At 42.9% G+C, this 26693-nt stretch overlaps 2 protein-coding genes across 5 annotated transcripts in view; one reads left to right on the top strand and one right to left on the bottom strand.

Moving 5' to 3' along the window:
* Nucleotides 1-11274, bottom strand: part of LOC115095595 (dual specificity protein phosphatase 13-like) — a 46095-nt gene extending 34821 nt beyond the window's left edge. The window contains exon 1 of the mRNA XM_029609529.1: nucleotides 11011-11274. The gene's annotated coding sequence lies outside the window, so the exon portion shown is untranslated. The remainder of the gene's footprint in view (nucleotides 1-11010) is intronic.
* Nucleotides 11269-26693, top strand: part of SAMD8 (sterile alpha motif domain containing 8) — a 120647-nt gene continuing 105222 nt past the window's right edge. Inside the window, exon 1 of one of the 4 annotated variants that reach the window (XM_029609527.1) lies at nucleotides 11269-11535. Coding sequence is in view for 2 of the 4 variants with exons in the window: in XM_029609525.1 (XP_029465385.1) it covers nucleotides 11616-11702 (87 nt within the window). In the remaining 2 variants the exon portion in view is untranslated. The other 3 variants (XM_029609528.1, XM_029609526.1, XM_029609525.1) reach the window with 3 other exon arrangements.

Genomic DNA, 26693 nt, shown 5'->3' with positions numbered 1-26693 from the left:
GAAGAGCATCATATTTTTCCTCTCTCAGTTGGTACTTTGATAACATCTGTTAATGATCCTCTTATTATCCCATTAGTTGAAATTTCTCATTCAGCCACCGAAGCAGGAGAGTCACTACCACGAAATGTTCGATTGGTGAGATGCTAGATCAATGGTTTTCAACTAGGTCCTTGGGACACACCTATCCAGTCAGTTTTTCAGGATATCCACAATGAATATGCATGAGGTGCATTTGCATGCAATGAAGGCAGTGCTGATGCAATGAAGGCAATGCATGCAAATGTACCTCATGCATATTCATTGTGGATATTCTGAAAATCCAACTACCTAGATGTGTCCGAGTACAAAGTTGAGAACACCCATGCTAGAAGGTGAGAGAAACTTTTCAACAAATACCAGATGGTATGTACCTCCAAGAAGTTGCTCAGACGACTCTCTACTAAGCACCATGTTCCTTGTGTAGAAGCCATATCTGTATGAGTTCCCTAACCCCTGATGGAGACATCAATAGACAGAATCAGTTAAGGAGACAGCATCCTTAGGGGGAGCCCAATATCCAAAACCAAAGATTTTAACCACCATCGAACAGCTGACTCTATTCCTGATGTGGTGGGCCAATAGTGGTGGCACTGAAGGTCCTGTAATTAATAATCACTTCTGGATGGATTGACTTGAATCCCTGCTATGGTGACTGAAAGCTATTATAGATGTTACTTTAAAGACTGTTATTCCAGACAAAGTCTATTACAAAGCCCTTCTTCCTCTGGGCACATAAACCTATCCAGTCAAAATTCCCAGGAGTGGGGCGGGATCAAGGGAATAATAAATTTAAATCAAAGTATAATAACAAACTTTTTTTTTATATTTTCCCAGCAGATAATAAGGAAAACGGGCAAGTATGAAAGGTTCAGTTTTATTACATGTCTTTAAGAACAATATTTCCTTACTAACTGTTTGATGTTGAGTTACTACTTTTTCAATGTATCAATCAGGTGTTCTGAACTAATACCATTAAACAACTATTCAAAACCAATAGTTTCCTGTTTTCCTTAAGGTTACAGAGATCTTTGAACCTGAATAAACACTGTTGCAACTACAGAAATATTTTTAGGTCTTTTCTCTGCATTTTCTATTGTTTTGCTTTTACGGTATCCTAAAGATAAAGACAAGTTCCTTTTCTTTAATCTTTTATTTTTCATACTTGCAGGTTTGCTGTTCACCAGAATATATTTTATTTGTTCAGGAAAGTATCTTGTTTTATAATTTTAAGATATTTAATCAATTGTTTTTATTTTTTCTAGTGTTCTTATTAACATTGCCAGTTCGTGGGTATGCATTGTATAGCTCACAGTTTCATAGTTTTAAATAGAAGAGCATCAAATTCTTCCCATCAGGTTGTCTTCTTTCTTCTACTTTGGTTGTCTCTTGTGATATCTACCGTCTTAGCTTCTCTTGTTTTTTTAAAGGTAACTACACTATACCAGTAAATTTTTAACAAAAATCTTTATAAGAATGTTACTTAGAATCTGGGTCCCTATATGAGTTGTATTATTCTAGCTACTGTGAAAACAAACCAAAGGAAAGTGTTTCTTTGACAGATTTCTCTTACTAAAATTTACCACTTTAACAATCACTACATTCAGAGAAAAAGAAGTTTTTCTTAATCAGGTAGGATAGATAAATGAATAAAGAAAATAAATATATCTAACACTTCAAGAGGAAAGCAAATTTGCTTGCTGTAAATAGTATTATCCATAGACAAAAGGATGAATAAGCCATGATATGTAGATGGTGCCATCTGGTGGCACTGAATGGCCCTCTCTATCTTAGCTAGTAGAGCTTTTGCTTTACTGAGCATGTGTGGGAATTCCCACCTGGATGTTGCCTCATGAGCCCCTTCAGTCAAATTTAGAGCTAAGTTTTGATAGGTAGTCAACTCTCCAGGAAGGCGAGTGGAGGAGGGGGTCTTAGAAGGCGGGGGTGCTATTAGGATTTTGCCTACCTTCATGACACCTTCCCACCAGCAAAGGCCCTCAGTATGCCTCATCACTAGTCTTGCCAAGTTCCTCCTCACTGCCCTTGCCACGCCCAACCCCCAGGCCTATGTAAACCTGACTTGCCATTCTAACCTTGTCTTCTCATGGTGTCACTCCTTGTTCTGTGACCTGACCCTTATGCTTGCCTTATGGCCTACAGGCCTTCTGCCTTGTTCTTGCCTTGTCTTGTGGCCTATGGGCGGCCTTCTGACCCTTGAGCCTGTCTTGTCTTGTTCCCTGTCACAAAGCCTTTGGCCTATTCTATCTTGTATCCTGCCCTGAAACCTTTGGGCCTATTCTGCCTGTTCTAAGCTTTGCTGCCTTCGGGTTCTGTGTTCTTTGGTTGGTGTTTCCCTTGTCTGCTTTGTCCAAGTCCTGCCCTAGTCTGACTTGTTGGTCTTGTCCTGTCTGTTCCAGTATCCTGTCCAGTCCTGCCTGTACCAGAGTCTTGTCCTTGCCTGTCTCACCCTTGTCTTGTCTAGTTCCAAGTCCTGCTTAGTATCCAGCCTTGCCTTGACCTGCCTACTCAGCCTGCCTTTGTCCATGCCTTGTCTTCAGCCTGTCTTGTCTAAGCCTTGCCTGTGTGGACTCACCACTATGATATACTGCTGCTGTAGAGATCTACTGGCCTCCAGAGCCCAAAGCCCCAACCTGCAGAGGAGAGGACTGGTTAGATGGAAGACCATTCCTTGTCTTGTCCTGAGTCCTGCCTTGCAGTCTCATGCCACTCCCCAGATGGGTTTCCCAGACTCCGCAGCCTATAACAGTTGGCAAGGAGAACCTAGCAAGCCCGAAGTCTGTAAGGTAATTCAGTGAGTTCCAGGGAGTAAGGCACGGAGGCCTGGGAGATTGGAGAACAAGGCAAGGAGACCTGAGCATCCACAGAGCAAGGCAAGGAGGTCTGAGAGGCCACAGACTGAGACAGGAGGCCAAGAGAGGCCATAGAGCAAGGCAGAAAGCCTAGGTGAGCCACAAGACAAGATAGAAGATTTCCATTAAGTTGTTAGGAAAAGGAAAAATTTTGAAATAGATTCTTTAAAAGAATTTTGGATCCCTAAACTTACAGAAACATTATTGACCAATATACAAGATACATTTTCTCTAAGGGTTAATTCTTTAGATTCAACATTGGAACAAATTGCCCCTGTAACTGATTTTCTCTGTAAAAGAACATATATAGCAACTTGGTTTGGTAAAGAAATGATTCTAAACAAAAGGAAATTGCGTGCCGCTGAACGTCACTGGAGGAAAAACAAATCCCAAACAAATTTTCAAATCTATCAGAATACTTTAAATAATTATAGAAACGATTTTAAAAAAATTCTTTACCAATCAAAATCAGTCTGCACCTAATCAATCTCACGAGCTTTTCAGTATCGTAAAAAATCTAACTACCAAACCACAATTAACTGATTCTGCAATCACTTTGAATGCTCAAGATTTTGGTGTCTTTTTTAACGAAAAAATAAAAAACTTAACAGCTTGATTTTCTGATGATCAAGTATTTTTCAAAAAGAATGATAACACCAATATAATTTGGGATTCCTTTTCTAATTTTGATCTAGATGTCACCAATATAATTTGGGATTCTTTCTCTAATGTTGATCCAGATGAAGTATTAGACTTGATTTACAACCTGAAATGTAATTTTTGTCCTCTGTCTAAATGTTCAAATGTATCTTTTAAATTACTAAAGAAACAAAGAGAATCGGTAGTTGAAAATGCCCTTTATTAGATGACGCCCAAAGTTGGGTGTATTGTTTCTGACAATAGTCACACCTGCGCCATCAATTTCTCAATGTGGATTTCCAACAAGTTACTGTGGGGGATTACCCAGAACCACACTATTGGAATATAGAGCCTCTCTCACCGTGCAGCCCTGAGAAGACAGTGCAGCAGGAAACCCCTTTAATGGCAACTGGGCAGACCACACCATGGTTGACATCTAGTTGTAACCAGACATCTAGGACACCAGTGCTGCCATTCCAGTTTGCCAATGCCAGACAACATTGGTGGTTCAGGTGATTGTTTGCACATTGGTGGTCCTGCACAGCAGCTGACAGCTGTGATTAACATAGTATCCTGGATGATTCATCAGTGCTTAAGCAGTAGAGCTGTGCACTCCCTCATGGACTTTGGTTGCTGCTGCAACCAGCCTGGATATGTGACATGGGCTGCTGGACCAGGATAGTCATTGATGATCTGGCACGGGCCGGGTGGGGATCAGAGAGAATTATTGGGGGTCAGATGTGGGCTTAAACACAATAGTGGACAACACTAAACAAAGACAATTACAGACAGGGTGGGGTCCAGCTCAAACACTGGCATCAGATGTATATTGTGGGGGTGGGGCTCCAGGAAACATGACAGTTAAGTGCCAGCAACCGATCACAGAAGAGATCACTTTGGGTCTTGTTTCTCAACTAGCTGGGAACTGAAAGAATCATCAGTGGTCCAGCATGGAGTTGGATTCGGTCCAGAAAGAGTCATTGTGGTACAGCGTGAGGTCTGCTCTAGAGACACGCCATGGTCATAGTTTTGTCTCATTGTAGTAATGTGTGTGTTGGTTGAACCACAATCCAACAGGTGTGTAGGAAAATCAATTGCAGAGGTCCATGTAAAACAAACCAGAGAAAAACAATTTAAACAGGAAAAGTTCAATAAGTCACCTAGGGCATAGGCGGCATATAAATATAATAATCTAAATCCCTGAACAGGAGATTCATTGATGGTTCAACGTGGTGGGTATGTTCCTCATGGATATGGCCTCCATCCAAGGCCCCCCACCTTTGGCTCTCAGTGTGGGACTGCTGCATTCCATGGTTTCAGAGTTACAGGATGAGCTTGTCTCCTGGGGAAACATGAGCCTAATCACGTGGATATGTGCCTGTTCGTATCCCATATAAATGAGTCAAGGCCTCGTAGGATACAGACAATGTCATCAGATAAAGCTCTAACCTGTTCCAACAATACCCTGACAGCAGCACTGCACTCCCTTGCAGAGGGTTTGGACTCTCTACACAAACTGCACATTTCTTTCCTCAGATGATCCATTTTTGCATACATAGTGATCAATCCAATTGTCACACTGGTCTTGACAAGTTCCTGCCTCGCAATCGGTTCTGCTGAAAGCTGGTCTGCCAGTGGTAGGGTGGTGTTTCTGTTGGTGAGACAATGCGATGATCTGAAACCCCACAGCCGCCCACAGAGGCACCTGGAGAACCACCATCTGCACCGGTGCCAAGTGTACTGGGACATCCTGGATGTCTATCATAGATGTATCTGGCCATATGGAGCTCAACTGTCTGTCTTCTTGTGTATCAGATGTCAGTGTTTCACTTGCCAACTGCTGACCATTGGTGGGTTGTACTGCTGTTCTCATGGGAGAAGGATCTTGGGGTTGTATCCCCTGAAATGCTGGCCAAATCTCTTCTGTCACACCCACTATGGCAAGCCCCTCTGTCTCCATTGACTGATGAAGACCTGAAAAAATTTTTTTTTTTTTTTTTTTTTAAATACATCAGTGCCAAGTATCAATAAACTATTACACCATACTGGCCCCCTCATCCCACTCCCCATCAGAGATACATTGCTTGCCATACTCACCTGCTCCTGCCGTAGCAAGCATATCATCCATATCAGTGCCCGTATGGACACCAGCTACAGAATCCAGCTGATGAGTCCCCTGGACCAGCATCTCCACTGGTGTGAGCCGTACATCACATGATGGGTCTCCTCCCATCCAGTGCTTGGACCTCTAATTATGGCCAGCTTGGCCTTGACAGCTGCCCTGGTGTCCCTCGAGCAACGCGTCAACTGATCCGCTGTCCTTGTTGACACTGACAAGCTGCTGATATCCTTGGCAATTCCCTCCCAGATCTTTCTCTTGATCTTCAAGGATGTCTTCTGAATGTTTACAACACTGTGATTCTTGCAGACCTGCCGCACCAGAAGGTCCTTCTCTTCCTCTGTGACATGCACATTGGGGCGGATTTTCAGAGCCCTGCTCGCCTAAATCCGCCCAAAACCGGGCGGATTTAGGCGAGCAGGGCCCTGCGCGCCGGTGAGCCTATTTTACATAGGCCTACCGGCGCGCGCAGAGCCCCGGGACTCGCGTAAGTCCCGGGGTTCTCCGAGGGGGGCGTGTCGGGGGCATGTCGGGGGGCGGGCCCGGTCGTCGCGGCGTTTCGGGGGCGTGTCGGCAGCGTTTTGGGGCGGGTACGGGGGCGTGGCTACAGCCCGGGGCGGTCAGGGGGCGTGGCCGCACCCTCCGTACCCGCCCCCAGGTCGCGGCCCGGCACGCAGGAGGCCCGCTCGCGCGCGGGGATTTACTTCTCCCTCCGGGAGGCGTAAATCCCCGGAGAAAGGTAAGGGGGGGGGGGGTGTAGACAGGGCCGGGCGGGTGGGTTAGGTAGAGGAAGGGAGGGGAAGGTGAGGGGAGGGCGTTAGAGGATTCCCTCCAAGGCCGCTCCGATTTCGGAGCGGCCTTGGAGGGAACGGGGGTAGGCTGCGCGGCTCGGCGCGCGCCGGCTATACAAAATCGATAGCCTTGCGCGCGCCGATCCAGGTTTTTAGCAGATACACGCGGCTCCGCGCGTATCTACTAAAATCCAGCGTACTTTTGTTTGCGCCTGGAGCGCAAACAAAAGTAGGCCTATTCGCGGAGTCTGAAAATCCGCCCCATTATGTTGACACCGCTTCTCCTCCAACTGTGGGCTGCTTCCTGTATGATTGGTGTGGATCCCTACCTCCCTTATCACTACTCCCTCTCCCTGCGCTGACACCTCCACCCACTTTCTTTTCTTTCCCCCTCTAACTGCACCCTCTACCTGTTCCTTTCTCTGCCCACCTGCCAGCTCCCACTTTCCCCGACTGGCCTTGCTCCCTCTCCTTCTCATATGACACTCTCCTCCCACATCAATTTTATGTATTGCTCATTTTTATACTTTGCACATCACTTTGAACAGCTGTTTTTGACTGGGAAGGTGTATAGAAATATGTAAAATTAAATAAAATAAAAATCACAAGTGATGTACAGTTTGAGCATAATATGCAACAGCACAAATGTTTATACAATTAAATAATACAATAATTCTTACAATAAAATATTACTAAAACAACTAAAGCAACCAAAAATAAAGCACTAACATTCATGATCTAACTGGGTATTAGAAACACAAACATCCCTGCAAAATACCACAGGCCAAAAGAGCATAACTAGATTCCCTATAAATAATAACACTCCAAAAAACAGAGCATTGCAGTCAAACCTAGTAATAAATGCAGACAAGCAAAAGGACTTGTAATGTCCCCTGTATTTAGAGATAGCTCTAGTTTAATAAATAACTCAAAAGATATTAAACCTATTCAATTAAAAGTCAGCTGAAAAAGCAGGGAATTTACAAGCTTACAAAAATTAAGTAATCACTGCTTTTCCCTGGCTTCTAACAGCAGCTGGTTTCTGGTAGCTGAGGAGGCACAACCGAAGGCCCTGTTGCTGGTCATGGCAAGATGAGCTACCTTCAAGGATGGAGTGGCCAGTAGAGAGGCCTGTGAGAACCACAGCTCTTGGCCCTGAATATATAAGGATGACTATTATTTAATTAATCTGGTCACTGACCCTGCAGCACCTTAAAAGTCAAACATAAAATTTTAAATGTTATACAAGAACTGATTGTCAGCCAGTGGAGCTCATACAGGATAGTCATGTGGTCTCTGTATCTTGTGCCAGAAATGAAAAGAACGGTTGCTTTCAGAACCAGTCGAAAACTATGCAGGTGCTTGTTTGCTAACCGTATTAAACAAGCTAATATAATAATCTAGCCTTGTAAACACTAGCTCTTGTAGCACTGTCCTAAACTGATCTTTGCCTTAAAAAAGAGCTGGCCTGCTTTATCAGGTATAGTAAAACAAAACAAATAGTACAGATTCCATCGATATACTGAATTATGGCAGGTTATTGTCCAGGGTTCTCTAAATCCCTTTACCTGAAGATTTTTAGGTGCTGCATAATATGGGCATCCAGGACATCACTCGTTCACATCCGCCCCCTTTCACACATTAAATAAATGCTACAGACAACACGTTTTGGGTAAACTGGGCCGCAGCTTTAATAAACCTGGAGGTCCGAGCCATTATATTAACATTACCACTTTAACAACAAACACCAACCAATCGTCCGCCACTCCTCGAGCAAGACGATCTTCACCAGCCACACGGCTCGATCCTCGGCCCTCACCGGATTCAGACCCCCACCAACCTGCCAACCCGGTGGGCCCCCGCCGCCGACTAGCAAGGAGCCAGGCCAGGGGACTCCTGCCACCAGCCAGCAAGCAAGGAATCCGCAACCGACAACTACCCCAGTTGTCCTCCATTTTACATTGCCACATAATTCCATCTTATTAGTTCCTTGAACATAGCTGCATCGGCTCGGGCCCTCCGCCAGCTGCGACAAAACAACAATCACAAGCCAAAAGAGAAAAGGGCGGGTGGGATGGGAAAAGAAACAACCGGCCGGCTCTCAGGGCAGTCGCGGCGAAGTGAAAGACTGACACCACGCTGCCCCGAGACTCCGCCTACCCCCGCCTCCTTTCATGCTCGCCTGCCAATCACTGCAGGCCAGCACATCCTCTTTCCCTAGCCCCCAACCTATCTCGCGCCAGCAAAAAGGCGCTCTTCTCTCTCCACTACTTCACTTCCCCCCCCCCCCTTCTGACCTTAATCTGACCTAACTGACGCTGCCCTGAGGCTCACCCCCAAACCCGGGTCTGTTCACCCGAGCGAGCCTGGGCCCACATTATCCTGGCCAGCCGGTCACAGGGACCAACTGACCCTCCAAACTGAACAGTTAGCTGTAAAGATTCCAGTCTATTTGGGCCAAATGTGTCTATCCAAAAGATTTGTCTTGCTCAGATTAAGCTGTAATGAATTAGTATCCCTCTATAAACAAGTGCAGGAGAAGGGGGTGGTGTGGCTGTCAGAGCTCCTTCACTGCTGCTGCTCCCACCACTCGTCGGGCCAATGTAATAATCTGAACGTTAGGAAACTGTGCACTAGTTTCCAGCACACATTTTTAATGCTCAGGTTAATTTTTTAAATTTTTTAAAACTCCCAATACAGTAAGCTAATGATATGCAATTGTATTGGGAGTTAAAAAATGTGCAAAAACTTTAAAATGTGAGTTTGGCACAGGCCAAACATACATTTTAACTCAGGAAGGGAGGGGAGAGCCATCCTTGACAGCTGTGGCAGCCACTTAGAGGAATAAATCTGTATTTGTCCGGCTATCTGGCAGCAGGAAGCAGCAGCCAGATATCCAGATAAGTAAGTACTTATCTATCTGCTGCAGGTCATCACTACTTAGCCAGATAAGTGCTTGATCTGGCTAAGTAGCAATGACCTGCACCAGACAGCTGGATAAGTACTGAATTATAGAGCTAGCTGTTACCCTCTGCCAGATAGCGGGTAAATCGGTACTTATGCATGCAAGTGGTGGTATCAGCTACTTAGCAGGATAAATACTGACTTATCCAAGTAAGTGGTGGCAGCTGCTACTTAGTCAGGTATGTACTGACTTATCTGTATAAGTGGCAGCAGCTGATAAACTGTATTAATCCACAGACATTTTTAACATTTTTTAAAAACGTTTTCCTCCTTTTTAGGGGTTTTAATTGCCAGCACAGTAGTGCTGGAAACTTTATTCCAGCTCTGACCTGGAGTTAAATTTCCAGCGCTAAAAAATTTGCACTGGCCTGATAAAATCTCTTTGCATCAGGGGGTACTGCTTATGCTCTCATTTGCACGGGATTTCCATACAACAGTGCTAAGCAGTATTCCCAATTAGAAGCATATAAAATTCCTTGCTGCATCGGGAGTAAGTTTTGTGCATAGAAAATGCATGCTGAAGAGCAGGCAAAAAGGTGTATTTGGCACCTTTCTGCATTGACCTGAAAATGAGTTACATCAAGTGCTCAGGGCATGCTGTCTCCATCTCCCACTGCCTGGGGATAAGACAGAGCCTGAAAGAACTAAAAAACTGGAAAGATGAGGAGGTGCTGTGTGCTACACAAAGTGGGTCCCGGATACCTGTATCCTGCATGCTGCCCATTAATTACCACGCCAGGGCTCATACTGTAGCTAGGAAGAAGAGGCATGCATAATTACACATATTAAATGTATTTTCTCAGAAAGGAGCTCCTATACATTTAAGAGTCACTGCTGGTGTCTCTTATTGCTGCTAGGTGCTGAGGGCAGAGGGCCTGGATCTGAGCATCAAGCACTGGTGACTTTTCCCTGCATACCTGTGGTCAGGTCTGAAGGCCCACTGGTTGAGAAACGGTGCCCCATTACACTTGTTTATACGCTGCCTGTTCCTTTTCAAAAGATTAACAGGAAAATCTCAAGATTTCATTGTGAAAGCTGGAAAGCAATTCATAAATGTTATATAAATAAATGCTAAAAAAAAAAACAAAACCCTCAAGGCAAGTTACATTTTTTCCAAAAAATGGTAAAAGGTTTGTATAAGTGGGCAGTTAAGCTTTAGTGCCCTGTATTTGAAAGGCCAATCCATGTGTTGTGTGGTTGTAATGTTAGACCACTTGAATGTGAAAATACAAACTATAGGGTGACACCTTTTCATTGGGTTAACTTAATACATTTTATTGATTAGCTTTCAGGAGCTCTACTCTTTAACAAAGGGAGAACAGCTTCCGAAAGCTAGTTAAGACTTATTGTAGGTTTGCCCAATAAAAAGATATCACTTTTTTTGGGGGGGTGGGGAGGCGGTTATTAACCTTGATCTGGGACAGGCTGAAAGTAGGCCTTCTTTGTCAGGCTCCCCTGGACTACAGTGGCTGCTTCGGCGGAATGTACACCACTGTTTATTTCCTTGCCCTGTGGGAGAAAAGAATGAATCCACGGGAGTGCATTTCAACGGGTTATCATGACACGTCCAAGTGTGCTCTGTGTCACTTACCTCCTTGCTTATCCAATTATTCCTAAAAACTTCCCCTTTCCATGCTTTCCAACCTCAGCACAGTTGCACACTGAGAAGTTCACTATTCACCTTCCTTCTGTATAACTGATCACGATAATTAAAAACAAAATAAAACCACCACCACCACCACCACAGTTAAAGACGTGCCGTGAGCTGCCACCAGTTAAGCGCTCTCCCTATGCCCACCATCTGGCCATCACCCCTCTCAGTCCTTGCCGCAGTGGCCGGCTCCTGCTGTACCCTTTCCCTCCGCCAGATGTCGCTGGCTGTTTCGCGGCCCCGCCCCCATCGCCTCGCCCGGGCTCGGGCCCGGGATCCAGGACAGGGCGCGCGCCTCTCTGTCGCTGCTCCCGTCGTGCCTCAGTCGACTGCAGCTGGCGGGCCATGGCGTTTCCGGAGCTGCGGCTGAGGCTGGCGGAGTGGCGCGGACGGACGGAGGCAGAGCAGGAAGCGCCAGTAGCCGCCCGCGGCCCACGCTGAGCCTAGGCGCCGGCGAAGGAGAAGGTGAGCTGCTCCCTCGCTGTCTTTTCTCTTTGATTTAAGAGCTGAAGGTTTTCCCTGATGCTGGCCGGAGGTAGAGCAGGATGTACAGAAGAAGACACGCACACACTCTCATGCCTGTACGAACATATATCTGCCCAGATGCAGAGAAAGCCGTATGTATAACGCCTGTACGTTTGTATGTCTGTATACTTGTACGTACACGCACACATATTATTCCTACTTGTAGATCACGTAGGGTGGGATGGCAGAATTCCTCCATTCAGAGCCAATATCAGGCTTTCTGGAGAAGGGTGTAAAATGCTCTTAATTCCTGCAATACGGGTAAGTTACGTATAGTGGCTCCCTTCTCTCAGGAACTGCTCCTCTCCTCAGCAGAATCGCTTAAAAGAAAGCAGAGCGAATCACAGGAAGATGAGGCTTTCACGACAAATTTATATATACTTTGAAAGTTATCAGAACTAGTAGCTTTGGTTACTTTACGATTTGTAATGTTAAGGTTTGGCAGGTATGTGGTCTGGATGTCAGATTGTTTTATTTAGTTTCAAGAAAAGTAGTGGTCCCTGAGAAGCGTGGCAACAACTGCTTCCAAAATTATTTTTGTAACTTTTTTTAAAAATCAAAATACATTAATTTCCAAAGCCATGATACCTCTAAATTTGAAAATATTTTCCAATTTAATTATTTTTAACTTTCAAAAAATAATTTCAGTGAACCCTATTGTAGTTTTTACTCTACCATTTTGTATAGCAGTCTCCATGCAAAACTTAACATACTGTTCAGATAATAAACAGCTACAAGTGTAGCATTACAAATCAACTTAAGAGGATGTTTTATGAAAGCCCTCTTCTGTGTTCATCCACTCCACCCTCCTGCCCACACACACATTTACTGCCCCTCATCCTCTCTATCCTCAGCACTGTTCCACACTATTACATTTTCTAGTACCCGCTGCAGCGCTGCACTCAACACCATCCTTGGGACCTTGCTTTATTTTTTTCCCAGCATTTACTCATGTCCTTCTCACACTTGGCCTACTTTGCGATCTGAACATCTGAGCTGTGTGTTGACTGGGAGTGTAGGCTCTGTTTTTTTTGGCCAGGTGTTATCCTGTGCAGTACAGATTTTCTGCTGACTATGGCCAGCTGTCTGGGACCCTCATCAATTGCTGTGGCCCTGTGGAAGTCTTTAGAAGTTCAGCAGGAGGGTCTTCACCAAACTGCTTCAGTGGAAGTGGCAGCATTATTTGGCAGAAGTTGCAGTGCTGTTTGGTAGTCTTCTCAGGTCTGCCGGGCCGCTGTAGTAATGGATTCTAGTCATTGGTCAGGTGGCATGAGCTTAGCTGGCCCATCTTTGCAAGTGCACCCTATATACCTGCTTATATTCTTAATCATTTACCTATCCACCTGTGATGTCACGTATAGGTGAACAGATGGACAAACTGAACCCATAAACACTTTATTTTATAAGACACAAAAAAATATTTATAGTAGAAGTGGTTGTGATATATTCTAATTTTCTGTAATTTTTTTTTTGTTGACTTTTGTTTTTATGAGCTTATTTGTAGAAGTATGTATATGTTATAGGAAGTGTGGAAAATTATGGGAATTCATATACCCATCTACCCCAAGTAGTAGAGAACCAGAGAAGATGAAAACTGGTTAGGCTTCATGGGCCAATTGGCCTTTATCTGCCATCTTTTACTATGTTACTATATATACATTTCTGTTAATGTGTTGAAAAAAAACTCTTAGGTCAACTACCAAACTAGCTATAGGTCAAGGAGGTGAGCTTTAAGATAATTAAAATATAAAATCATGGAGGTGAATAGGTATTGATTGTTGGCCAGTCAAGCCTGGATTAACCAATCAAAAGACAAATCAGATCCCAGTTGATGTTGGTGCCATGCAAAATGGTAGAAGCTGTTATGTAGAACAAAATTTCTGGCCTTCTGGACAGACACTAATGAAGCATAGCCAATGTGGATTTAGTAAGGGAAATCTTGCTTTACAAATCTATTAGTTTTTTAAAGATGTTAATAGTGGACGAGTGAGTCTGATATAGTGTTTCTGGATTTTCAGAAGGTATTTGACAAAGTCCCTCATGAGAGACTCCTTAGGAAATTAAAAAGTCATAGGGATAACAGTGTCCTGTTGTCAATTTGTAACTAGCTAAAAGATAGGAAATGGAGAATAAGCTATTGCTCTAGGTGAAGAGAGGTAAATAGTGGCGTGCCTAGAGATCTGTACATATATGATAAAGGGAATGATGAGTGAGGTGAGCAAGTGTAAGGAATTGCAATAGGACTTTGCCAGACTGGGGGATTGGGCATCTAAATGGAAGATAAAATTTGTGAATGTTAAGTGATAAATTTTAAATAGAATAATATGGACAAGTGCATAAAAGGAAGAATAAGCCAAACTGTAGGTACATGATAGTGGGTTCCATATTACATTTTGCTTTCAGGAAAATGATCTTGTAATCATGATTAATTCTTTGAAATCTTCGGCATCATGTGCAGTGGTACCAAAACAAATAAAAGGTTAAGTGGTATTAGGAAAGGAATGGAAAATAAAACATAATATATCATAATGTCTCTGTATCGATCCTTATTGTGACCACATTTTATTTATTTTATTTATTTAGACTTTTTTTTTAAAGTATTTTAAGTATTGTCTGCAGTTCTGGTCAACACGTCTCAAAAAAGGAATGGCTCCCTGTGAGGAAAGGCTGAACAAGTTAGGGCTTTTCTGCCTGGAGAAAATATCTGAGAGTAGATATGATAGAGTTCTATAAAATCTTGAGAAGGGTACTAGGACTAGGGGACACTCCATGAAGCTAATACAAATCAGAAAAAGTATTCTTTACCCAGCATGCATTTAAACTGAAGAACCTGTTGCTAAAGGACGTGGTGAAAGCAGTTAGTGTAGCTGGATTTATAAACAGTTTAGACAAGTTCCTGGATGAAAGATCCATAAACCAATATTAGCCATGTAGATGTGGGAAATTCCCTGTTAGCTCTGGGAGCAAGGATTGGATCTATTCTTCAGGATCGTGCCAGCTACTTGAGACCTGGATTGGCCACTGTTTGGAGACAAGATGGTGAGCTTGATGGACCTTTGGTCTGACTCAGTATGGCATTTCTTACATGTTCTTGTTTCACAACATTTGTTTTATGCTGATATTGCTTAAGAACAGCATGTGTTGCTCATCACCAAATGTGGCATTACTGGAAACCACAATAAGATCTTTTTTCTTTCAGGGAGTGGTTTGCTTGACGCATGAAGTTTCTTAAGTTGTAGTTTTGTTTTTTTTAACATAATTCAGGTTCTTCATCTTTAGTTTTTATTTCATGTATCCTAGGAATTTTTAAGTGTTTGCTGTTACTATAACATAGAAAACCAGTGCCAGTGAAGACAAAATTTATTTATTTTATTTAAATAATTTATATACCGGAGGTTCCTGTATAATATACATATCACCCCGGTTTACAAGGAACAGTAACTATCGCTACATTTAGCGGTTTACATAGAACAGAATTAGAAACGAAGTTTTTACATTGAACAAATGAAGTAAGCAAGTTTTTACATTGAACAAACGAAGTGAGCAAGTTTTACATAGAACAAACTAATCAAAGTAAGCAAATAGTGTATAATATTAAACCGTTAATAAACATGCAGTTAAATAAATCAATAAATAACATGGCAATATGTAAGTCCACATGAGTATATGTATGTAGTATGTATGAAGTCATCTGATGTGTAAAATAAAGTATTTGCTTCACTCTTCACTGTAGAGGATTTGGGGGAGATTTATTGCATTGAGCCTGACATCAGTGCCGGGTAATATGGTGGAAGCGTATGTATAGACATTGTTAAACCCAAACTGGCTCTTCCCCATTAAGCTAAGTAAAAGAAAGTCGTGCCTTACTGCTCTATTAGGATTCTTTGAAGGTGTAAGGAAGCATGTGGAAAAGAGTGAGCTGGTTGATACAGTGGATTTTCAGAAATCCATTGGTAATGTCCCTCATGAAAAACTTTTGAGGAAATATAAATATTTGTCGGCTAGGGGCAAATGTCCTGTTGTGAACTGGTAACAGGTTTAAGGATAGGAAACAGAGTAGGACTAAATGGTCGGTTTTTCTAATTGTGAGACGTGAGTGCCACAGAGATCTGTCATGGGCTTGATGAACTGTTGGATGTTTCTTATGTTCTTATTAAGGATGTAAATATTTTAAAAATTAACCATTTAAAGGACTGATATTTAAATGGTTAACCATTTTTACATGTTAAGGGTGCAGGTAGCCTCATCATGTCCTATCCTCTGTTCTATCTTCCCCTCCCAGGCGAGCCAGTGTGTGCATACATGCTCCCCGGACTGCCCAATAGCAACCCAGCCTGTTTCAATTTGGCAACCGTGCAGCATGCTGCAGGGTGGTGCTGAAGTGAGCTATAATGGCACTCACTCCCTCCTGTCCTATCATATCAGCATATGTTAAATGAACTAACTGATTGTCAGCTAACCATTTAAACCAGGGCTTCCCAAACCTGTCCTGGGGACCTCACAACTAGTCGGGTTTTCAGGATATTCACAATGAATATGCATGCACAATGAATAACCCATGCTATAATTACACAATGTTGGGTTCCAAGAAAGAGATCTAGGCATCATAGTGGATAACACATTGAAATTGTCTGTTCAGTGTGCTGCGGCAGTCAAAAAAGCAAACAGAATGTTGGGAATTATTAGAAAGGGAATGGTGAATAAAACGGAAAATGTCATAATGCCTCTATATCGCTCCATGGTGAGACCACACCTTGAATACTGTGTAAAATTCTAGTCGCCGCATCTCAAAAAGAAATAATTGCGATGGAAAAGGTACAGAGAAGGGCTACCAAAATGATAAGGGGAATGGAACAGCTCCCCTATGAGGAAAGACTAAAGAGGTTAGGACTTTTCAGCTTGGAGAAGAGTCTGCTGAGGGGGGATATGATAGAGGTGTTTAAAATCATGAGAGGTCTAGAACGGGTAGATGTGAATCAGTTATTTACTCTTTCGGATAGTAGAAAGACTAGGGGGCACTCCATGAAGTTAGCATGGGGCACATTTAAAACTAATCGGAGAAAGTTTTTTTTTACTCAACGTGCAATTAAACTCTGGAATTTGTTGCCAGAGGATGTGGTTAGTGCAGTTAGTATAGCTGTGTTTAAAAAAGGATTGGATAAGTTCTTGAAGGAGAAGTCCATTACCTGCTATTAAGTTCACTTAGAGAAAGCCACTGCCATTAGCAATGGTAACATGGAATAGACTTAGTTTTTGGGTACTTGCCAGGTTCTTGTGGCCTGGATTGGCCACTGTTGGAAACAGGATGCTGGGCTTGATGGACCCTTTGTCTGACCCAGTATGGCATTTTCTTATGTTCTTATGAGATAAGTTTGCGTACACTGAGTCTCCGTGATATGCAAATTTATCTCATGCATATTCATTGTGGATATTCTGGAAATCTGACTGGCTGTGGGGTCCCCAGGACAGGTCTGGGAAGCCCTGCCTTACACATTCTATATTTTGCATCTCAGGTTATTAAACTCTGTGTGGATATATTTTGGAACTTAGCGCATTTTGATAAATGACCCCCTAAGGCTTTTTCGCATGCGAAAAGCCCTGTTAACACATGCGATAGGCCCTTACCGCATACGAAAATGTGTTTAACGCATGCGATAGCACCATATCGTATGGTGCGATGCAAATAAGGAAAATAGGAGGAGTTGGGGCAGAGAGTGGGCTGGGTCTGCCTGGCTGCGAAGAGCTATCGCACAGACTTAACGCCGATTTTAACAACACCTTTTTGAATTGCGTTAGGCTGTGCGATAGCTGCTGTGACCGTGCAGTAAGGTTTTATCGCCTTGCGCGATGTCTCCCGCAAGGCCTATTTAGATGAATTGAGGCTCCTTGAGAGAGAGAGACTGGCCTTAATGTCATCTCCCTAGAAAGGTATTTGTATCCCTATGGGAGGCCCACCTAGTAACTCCAGGTGAGGGTTAGGTATCAGTGTAAGGGGTTAGGGGCCCCTTTGACATTCAATGTTAGCTGTACGAACAGAACAGTGGTCTCTTGTGAACATTTGGTGACCCTCGGAGTGAGGGTCACCAAATGTGACCCTCACTCCGAGGGCAGTGTTCTCAGAACATTGCCCAAATCTCATCTTGGATTGAGTTTCCTCACTCCGAGGGTCACCAAATGTTCACAAGAGATACCTAACCCTCACCTGGAGTTACTAGGTGGGCCTACCATAGGGATACAAATACCTTTCTAGGGAGATGACATTATTCTCATTCTCTCTCTCTCTCTCTCTCTTCCCCCCCCCCCTTCCCCCGTGGTTATATGTGGGAAATACAACAGGTCTGGCTCCTATCACTAAGTCTGATAATGTTATTGCAATATGCACTAACTTAGCTCTTCGCATAGGTAATAAGCGCAAATTGCAATAAAATGAATATTTGCATAAACCATGCTCCTTTTGCTATCGCATGCGGTACTTACCGTTTTGATAAATCCAGGCCTTAATTTGCTGAAAAAGGCAAAACTGGCCAAGATTGCCCAAGTCTTTCTTCCAGTGAGCATAGTTACCATGTGCAGTAAATATGCTAACTGAATAGGTTTCTAAGTCTGTTTATATCGTGTGGGAAAGATTCTTCTTGGACTCAGAATAGTCTTGTAGAGATGTTAGAAGTCTTTGTTCTACGAGTTTTTGCTGGTCCTACAGAAGGCATCACAAGTTGCAGTCTCTTATGTGGGTCCTTTAAGTTATCACAACTGTACTTTATTAGTGAGGTGGGCCCCTCAGAAACAGGAAGGGCAGGAACAATTTAAACAAGAGCAAAGAGAAACCCTGCTGGTTTTCCAGGCCACACACTCTGCTCAACTTCTCTCTTTTTTTTTTGCAGGGTCTGGGAAGAGATAGATGCTTCCCTTTCACCCAGTTTGACAGCATCGTCCTGGCAAACGCTAAAGCAATTTAGTGTACACACCTGCTTGTGAACAGAAACTGTTTTTTTCCCTTTTCCTCATGTGCCAATAACTTCAACTTCTACTACAGTCGCTTCTATAGTTCTTTATAATTTTCATCTTCCTCTACACAGTTAAAATCCTGGTGTCACAGGGTATTTCACCCCCTCTGCTGTTAATAAACATTTCACCTCTGTGTCTCCCAATCAGATTCCTGCCCAGAATCCTTTCTAAGTTCCAATGGGATAAATTTGGCTACTAGAACCTTTTTTTTTTTTTTTATTTTATAAAAATTGTAAATTCCCTTTTTAAAAGAGAGCCTCTTAGTTTATAGCTTCTAACAAGAAAATAGCCCTTAGCTTCTGTTACATGCGTCCTCTCTTAGAGCAGGACATCCAGGAGCAGTTGTAAGCAGTATAGAGCCTACAACACTGGATGCTATCATTTTCAGAAATAGGGAGTTAGTTGCGTGTCCCAATACATTTCAAGTGTCTGTGGTGTCTACTAGATCTTGAGGCACATTGGATAGCGGAAATTCTCTGTCTTCTAAATCCTGATAATTGAATGCCACAGTGTTAGACAAAGATTTGCATTGTTTTCTAAATAGCTGTGAAAGCTGATACACAGAATAGCAGTGTGCAAACCAAAGTGGAATTTGACTTTCCTGCATCATAATCCGCAGAGTAAATTTTATAGTGTTGTAAAACACAAGGCATTTATCACAGCAAACAATGCTGACAGTTTTATTTTTCAATAGGTGTGAATCATAATTCACGTTTTGATTCTGAATATTTTATGTAAAAGTATTGATGTTAGTTTTTTTTTTAATTTCCCCTCCTTTTTCAGAGGTGTGTTTGTGATGTGGGAATCTAGAAACTCGAATGAAATGCCCTTCATTCCCCAAACTTTATTTTTTATTTATTTCCATTTCTTGGCTTGGAAAGGCAGACAAATTACAACAACATAAACCTTGTTTTCAGCTGAGATCTGGGAAGCAGCAGGGTACTTGGAATATCAGACTTATTACATCAATAGCTAGTCAAAGCATTTATGAGTACTTTTAGATGTCTGTAAAGCTATGAGTTGAATATCTATGCAAGCTAAATGACTGTACCGAAAAGGTGGGCCAGCAGACAAAGAAGACATCTTTGTTTCAGAAGAAACATGGTATTGGATTAAAAAATAGGTTTCCTTCATTAGTTGCCCTTTGAGAAGGTTATGAGTAGGCAACAAGTGAGTTCACAGTAACTTTTTTTGTACTGCGCTTGGGGCCACAGTGTGGTTTTTTTTTTTTTCTTTTCTTCATCCTTAAATCAATGGTTTCCAGTTCAGCTTGCATCATAAACAATGGCCTATGGATTTTGTAGCATTTAAAGGGTTGTTTTGAATTACCTCAGTGCTTTAAGATTGGAGGTAAGAGCCACAGTATACATATTGATGCCATAATCAGTTACAGTGGTAACAGCTGGGTGGCTGGGATTTTATTTTCTTAGCTTTGAAATTGTAAAGTGCTCCAGGTTTAATGTTTCTTTTTTTTTTTTTCACCATTTCAAAGAGGTAATCAGATTTTAGGTCCCTGTGTCATCCAATTTCCTAAATGTTTAAACTCTGTATCTGACTCACAGATATGCATGTGTCACTCAAACTCCTACCCTTGTGAGGGTGGATTTATTAAAGGTTTGTATCCATGTGTGTGTTTCCCATTGAAAATAAGATTTTTCTTGATAATCCTGGAGCAAAACTTTAATAAAGTGCCTTTGTGTTTATCGGAGAACATCTTGCATTTTTTTCCTTTCAATTACGGGGGGGGCGGAATTGTTTTGAGTTTTTCTTTGTGATCCTGTAAATGAACACTGTCATTGCTGTAAGAGGTTGTGATTTTGCAAACTGTTTTGAAAATGAGTTTGGGTTTTTTCTTTTTGTTTTTTTTGTTACTTCTGAGTGATTCTAGTAGGATTGTGATTTAGGAGACGTAGACTTCTGATGTAGTTCACATATGGAGCAGACAAGAATTTCAGGCACATAATGGGGCCGATGTAATAAGACCCGCAGCAAAGCAGGTGCTAGTTATGAGCGCGGGTTTTGATCACTGTGTGCGGCTAAAACTAGCGCTTCTATGCGATGTAAAATAAAATTATGTAAATGATTTGCATGCAAAAATCTGCAGACTCATGCAGAAATGCACATACATAAGCTCAGTAAGGCCCTATGTGATAAGCTGCCACATCTGTGCTGATAATCCGCACATAAAAGCGAGCAAATGGGTCTCCCTATTCAGTTATTTTGAATAATTCTGTGCTGCAGAAAAAATGGCAAATATTTTCATGGGTGATAATTGCCAAATCTTCTGCTACTGTCACCCTTTGAACTCGCAGGATGTACCACAGCATCAGGATCAGCTGGACACGATCAGATATCTCCATCATAAATCACACCAGAGCTGCACGGACGCATAACCACACCACTCCAGTGCAAGCAATGGAATAAAATGGCCCTCAAGTTGGCGCTGTCACTTAACTCGTGCCCTGACCGTGGCGGTAAAAAACCCGCATTAAAAAAAAAACCCCAAAACCTGCACTAGCATTAGCTCGACTCCCTGCATTGCCCATGATTAGGTATTCACCTCCTTTCCATGCCATTAGCATGCATTCTCTCAGAAAAAACCATGGGTCTGTAAGCGCGCTTGTACATGCTTTCTTCCCCGTGCACAAAATCCTTATTACATCCCCGAATAGGGCTTTACTCAGGAAAACGCGTACAAACACGCGGTGGCTTTAGCGCACCTTATTACATCATCCCCTGTAACATCAGAAGCTGTTACTGCTATTAAAATATCTTTATAATATTTAAAATCTAAAAAATATCAGTTTCCAAAATTGCAGCTTTTTATGGTATCTGATTGCAGTGTTTAATTGCAGTCGCATTAGACGAAGCACTCAAAGCAGCTTTTTAAAATGTTTCCTGACAGGTATGGTGCTGTCAGTCATATGTACAATTACTTCTATTCCATATACACATGGATATTCACAAAAAGTGCATAACAGAGAAGGAAGGAAGGATCTCTGTGAAGCCCCAGGATCTGACCTCATCTCGATCTGCTGATCTTTGTACTTTGTTTGTTTGTTCTTAATTAGGATACAGTCAGTGATGTCAGTGAAACATGTCCTGGGTGTGCTGCCTTCGAACAAGTTTCAAAGTTGCACAGCGGTCAGGATGCCAGACAGGCACATCTTGGGGCAACCACTCTTATGTAAATACAATTACCGCTGTGAGAAAATGCTGAATGAAAAATTGGCATTCTTTCCTAATAGGATGGCTTTTCTACTTGTTTTCACTAGAGGTGGGTTTTTTTTTTCTAAACTGAAAACATGCTCCCATTCATTTCTAGGATAGATGAAAAATTATAAACACAATTTTCACTATGCCTGAATTTAAAGTAAGCATTTTTATTGGGATACCAGTTGTGAACAGAAACCTGGGTGTCCTATGACCTGAAGTTTGATCTACGTGCAGCTGGTTGATGTGAGTAATTCTTTTAAATGATCTTGAAGAGGGGGATGACACCAATGAGAGGATTGATTTCAAGAGTAGGATTTCACTGTGCAGAGAGCACAATGAGGATGACAGAACATCATTTATTCATTGTCTTTTAGCGATGTGCATTGGCAGCTCTGACAAGTCACGGGTTAGTGATCAGTTTGCAATCCCAACCAGACTATGCAAAACAATGAACTTGAGAACGAGAATGGTAAGAGTTTATTTTTTTTTCTTTAGCCTTTGAACAATTTTTGGTCATTCTTAGCCGGGCCAAACATGGTTATAGTTAGTGGCTGAGGTGGTACCAACAGGCTGTGGTGAGTGGGGCTGGGTGCTGCCTAGCAAGGCTGGATCTTTGGGCAAATTCCTCACTAGTTTTGCTACTTGTTTTATATTATTATTACAAAGCTAGATGGTAAAACATGGGAGGGGTGTTTGGATTAAGTTTGGAATTTTTGATGCTCCTTTATGGAGATAACCAACAAGGAAGAAAACAAAAACTGGCTTGGATGAGGAATTATATCCTTCATAGAGTCAAGATTTCACAGCATGTAGCTGACATATATCCTTGCAGGGTATACAGGAATAACTGGGTAGATTGGATGGGCCAATTGGTCTTTTTCTGCCATCATCTGTTATGTTACTATGTCAAAGTACTATGACATGGTAGTGTTACCGGGTAAAGGAAGAAGAATATAGTTGAATTTTACGTTCCCTTTACAGCAGGGATGGTGAGCACCAGTTCTCAGGTGCTGTAAAGAGGATTGGTTTTCATGTATGCAAATGTATACAAATTAACCTGGTTCTGAGATGAGAAATCCAAATATGTCATGATTACAGCACTCAGACTGGAGTTTGGTATCCCTTCTTTATGGTATGTTCAAGCTTTTTGTTTGGAAGATAGGTGTTTTGTATGACAAGCAGTGTAATGTGTTTGAATTTGTATAGAAAGGGTTTATGGTAGGGCAAGGGTTTCTTGTGTGGTGGTGTAGTCTGCTTGAGCGTGGTTGATAGGTTTCTGAAGGCAGGGTCTATTCTGTGCGTTGCAGTAGATGTGCTCATAGCAAAGCTTTCTTTTTTTTTCTTTTAAGAGTGCAGGGAGCCGCATGGGTGCTAAGGCTTGCTTTTCAGATGGGTGGGGGAATCTTTGGCGGCAGCTCTTATTTTGTGGTCAGGAACATTCTTGTAGTGCAAGATATTTGTTCTGGATTATATGTTGTAGCAAAGCATATTCGTGTGTAGGGTTTGCAATTCCTGTATAAAAACACCCTTGCTTTCCTTCCATCTAAGACAGCTAGTAAGTTGATCCCTGTTTTGAATTCTTAGGTGTAACCAGAGAAATAATTTTCCCTAAATGTTTAAGGTGGTTTTGGGTACAGTGATTATTTGAACCCCTAGCTCCAGCTGACACTATCTGAATATTATTTAAGAAAACAAACGTGTGTGGGGGTTTTTTTTTGTTAATCCTTGTGAATTTTACTTCTGAATTATAGTATAATTTGTGATCCTTTACTTTCCTCAGATGGATAGTGGGTTTTGAATACTCGTTGGTGTCTTGGTTTGCTGAAGTACTTAGAGGTAAAAGGTGCCAGATTGACAGCATTTATTAAGAGTGGGGATGGCACATACGGTAGCATTTTATGTTCTTGAAGCATGCCTCTGTGCTGTCAGCTTATAAGTTATGGGCCGCTAGGCAAACGTAGCCACAGTGGGACCTGTTGAAAGCAATCGCCCTGTTTTTGCTTATTACTTTTCAGAAGATGGCAGCACACTCCCTCTAGGTGAGAGAGGTTAATTCAGTTGTCTTCCTAGTTTAGTCTCTGTATCCCTTTGTCAGCTGCCTTTCAATTACTTTTAGCTTAAAAAAAAAAAAAAAAGGCCAAACTAGAAAAATCTTTCTTAAAACATAACATGCTCTTGTGGAAATCGGGATGTTTTTGTGTTGGATCTAATACTAGTTGTAATTTGTCCTGCTGCAACACGCGAATAATTTCACAAGTAACAGTCATACTATTACAACTACTACTTAACATTTCTATACCACTATATGACATACGCAGTGCTGTACAAACATACAAAAAGACAGTCCCTGCTCAATAGAGCGTATCTATATAAATAAAAATGTAAAATAGTTTGGACGTAATTGATAATCTCAAACTACTGCACCAATTGCTTTCAAATTTGGACACAACCTTGCTTTCACTTTCGGCAAGGTTCTTCTCTATCTAGATTACATAGATGTCACACAGTTACAGATAAAAACATGTTTTTACATGTGTGTGGGGAAAACAGCGACATCTGGTGGACAGACATGCAATATACGCTATCTACCTTGGGAAATGAAGCTGCTGTACTGCGCATGCGTGGGTGGGAGCACACGTCGGGCCCAGCGGGGCCAACATGGCGCTGGGAGGAGCAGCAGTGGTGCACATCGGGCACAGCGGGACCAACATGGCGCTGGGAGGAGCAGCAGCGGCAGACCAGCGGCGATATCTGGCATGGTGGTGTCGGCCGGCCGAACTTCGACACCTGGGAGGAGCTGCGGCGGTGATCTGGTACGGCTCACGTACACGACAGGGAGGGATCCTCGCTGACTTTGCGTCTTCGGAAGCGGGCTGCGCAGAACCGCACAAGAGGGAGAGGGACGGGGGGGGGGGGGGATCAGCTGGGAGGGCATTGCGAGCGTGAGGGGATCAGTGTCGGGGAAGGAGATTCAGAGAGGGTGTGCTGTCACTGACGAAAGGGTAGGGAGTAGGCGGAGAAAGGTGACAGTGAGGGGAAGGAGAATGAAGGGGGCAGTGAGTGTCAGGGGAGAGAAACAGAGGGGAGAGGTGAGTGTGAGGGGTGAGAGTTGGAGTGGGGACAGGGGAGTGAACGGGGGGTTAGTGACCGAGGGGTGAGTGTGAGGGGAGAGAGTTGGAGTGGGGACAGGGGAGTGAAGGGGGGGTTAGTGACCGAGGGGTGAGTGTGAGGGGTGAGAGTTGGAGTGGGGACAGGGGAGGAAAGGGGGGGTTAGTGACCGAGGGGTGAGTGTGAGGGGAGAGAGTTGGAGTGGGGACAGGGGAGGAAAGGGGGGGTGAGTGACCAAGGGGGAGGACGATGTGTGACTGAGGTATATGAGCGAGGGGGGGGGGGGGAAAGAACCTGACTCTGCCACTGCAACGCGTGGCCGGGCCACCGCTAGTAGTCTAAGACAAATATACAGGACAAGAGACTTGGAATATTTCATAAAGCAAGACAGTAGTTAAAAAGAAAGTTAAGACTAAAAGCAGACAAGCAGGGGTAAGATTTAAAAGCAGTTTCAAAAAGGTGGGTCTTTAGATGGGATTTAAACATGGCAAGAGAGAGAGCAGATGCACCAGTTCAGAAAGACTGTTCTAAGCACACGGCACAGCTAGGTGCAAAGCACAGTCAGGAATTAGCAGTAGAGGAGAAGGGCACAGATAAGTCACTATCTGACAAGTGGAGTGCATGAGGAGGGTTGTAGAGAGAGATAGGAGAGGTGGTGAGATGCTCAGAGTGAAGACATAGGTGAGAAAAAGGAGTTTGAGCTGTATGAAGGAACGGATAGGGAGTTAATGCAATGACTTCAGAAGAGGGGTTATGTGAGCATAGCAACTTTGGCGAAATATAAGTCGCACGGTTGAATTTAGGACATATTGCAGTGGAGAGATGTTGGCTTACTGGAGCCATGTGAGGAGCAGGTTGCAATAGTCTAAGCAGGAGGAGATGAGAGTGGATAATGGTTGTAGAAGTGTGTTCAGAAAGGAAAGGATGGATTTTATTAAAGTTATAAAGATAGAAACACGTTTTAGCAATGTTTTGGATATGCGTAGAGAAGGAGAGAGAGGAGTCCAAGAGGACTCAAAGGTTACAGGCTGATGGGACTGACCGTGTTATCCACATAAAAAGAGATAGGAGGAAGAGGGGAGGTGGGCTTGGGGAAAAGATAAGGAGCTTTGTCTTGGAAATGTTGAGTTTAAGATGGCAGTGGGACATCCAGGCAGCAATGTCGGACAAGCAGGCTGAAATCGGGACTAAATTTCTGGTGAAATTTCTGGTGTACAAAGGTAGATCTGGAGGGAGTCCGCATAAAAAATGGTATTGAAAGCCATGAGAGAAATCAGAGCACCGAGGGAATTAGTATATCGTGAGAAGAGGGCCAGGACGGAGCCCTGAGGCACACCAATTGATAGTGGAATGGCAGTAGAGGAGGAACCACCAGAGGAAATGCTAAAAGTGCAATGGGAGAGATAAGCAAGACAGGAGAGAGTCCAAAAATCCAAGCGAGGACAGAGTATCTCCCAAGGAGTAGGTAGTGATCAACAGTGTCAAATCACAGTAGTATACTGGAAGGTTCAAAATAGAACATCACAGTATTGCACACTTCCAAGTATGAGGACTCTGAAACCTGACTTTACTACCATATGCCTCTGGTTACACAGAAGGCCACTGAGAAAAGCAGGATTAGATTCTAGATGTCCCTAGCGCTCAGCTCTGTGCAGCCACTGAAATATATTCTGTATTTCTACCAGGATTACCTTCCTAGGCTACATGTGGCATTGCTGAATCATTTTTTAAATTCATTAAGCCGCTCTCTGAATTCTCTTCAGGGTCTG

The sequence above is a fragment of the Rhinatrema bivittatum genome, chromosome 7 (assembly GCF_901001135.1).
Source record: "Rhinatrema bivittatum chromosome 7, aRhiBiv1.1, whole genome shotgun sequence".
NCBI classification, from domain to species: Eukaryota; Metazoa; Chordata; class Amphibia; order Gymnophiona; family Rhinatrematidae; genus Rhinatrema; species Rhinatrema bivittatum.
The sequence above is the reverse complement of the archived record's forward strand: the minus strand, read 5'-3'. Positions and strand labels throughout refer to the sequence as shown.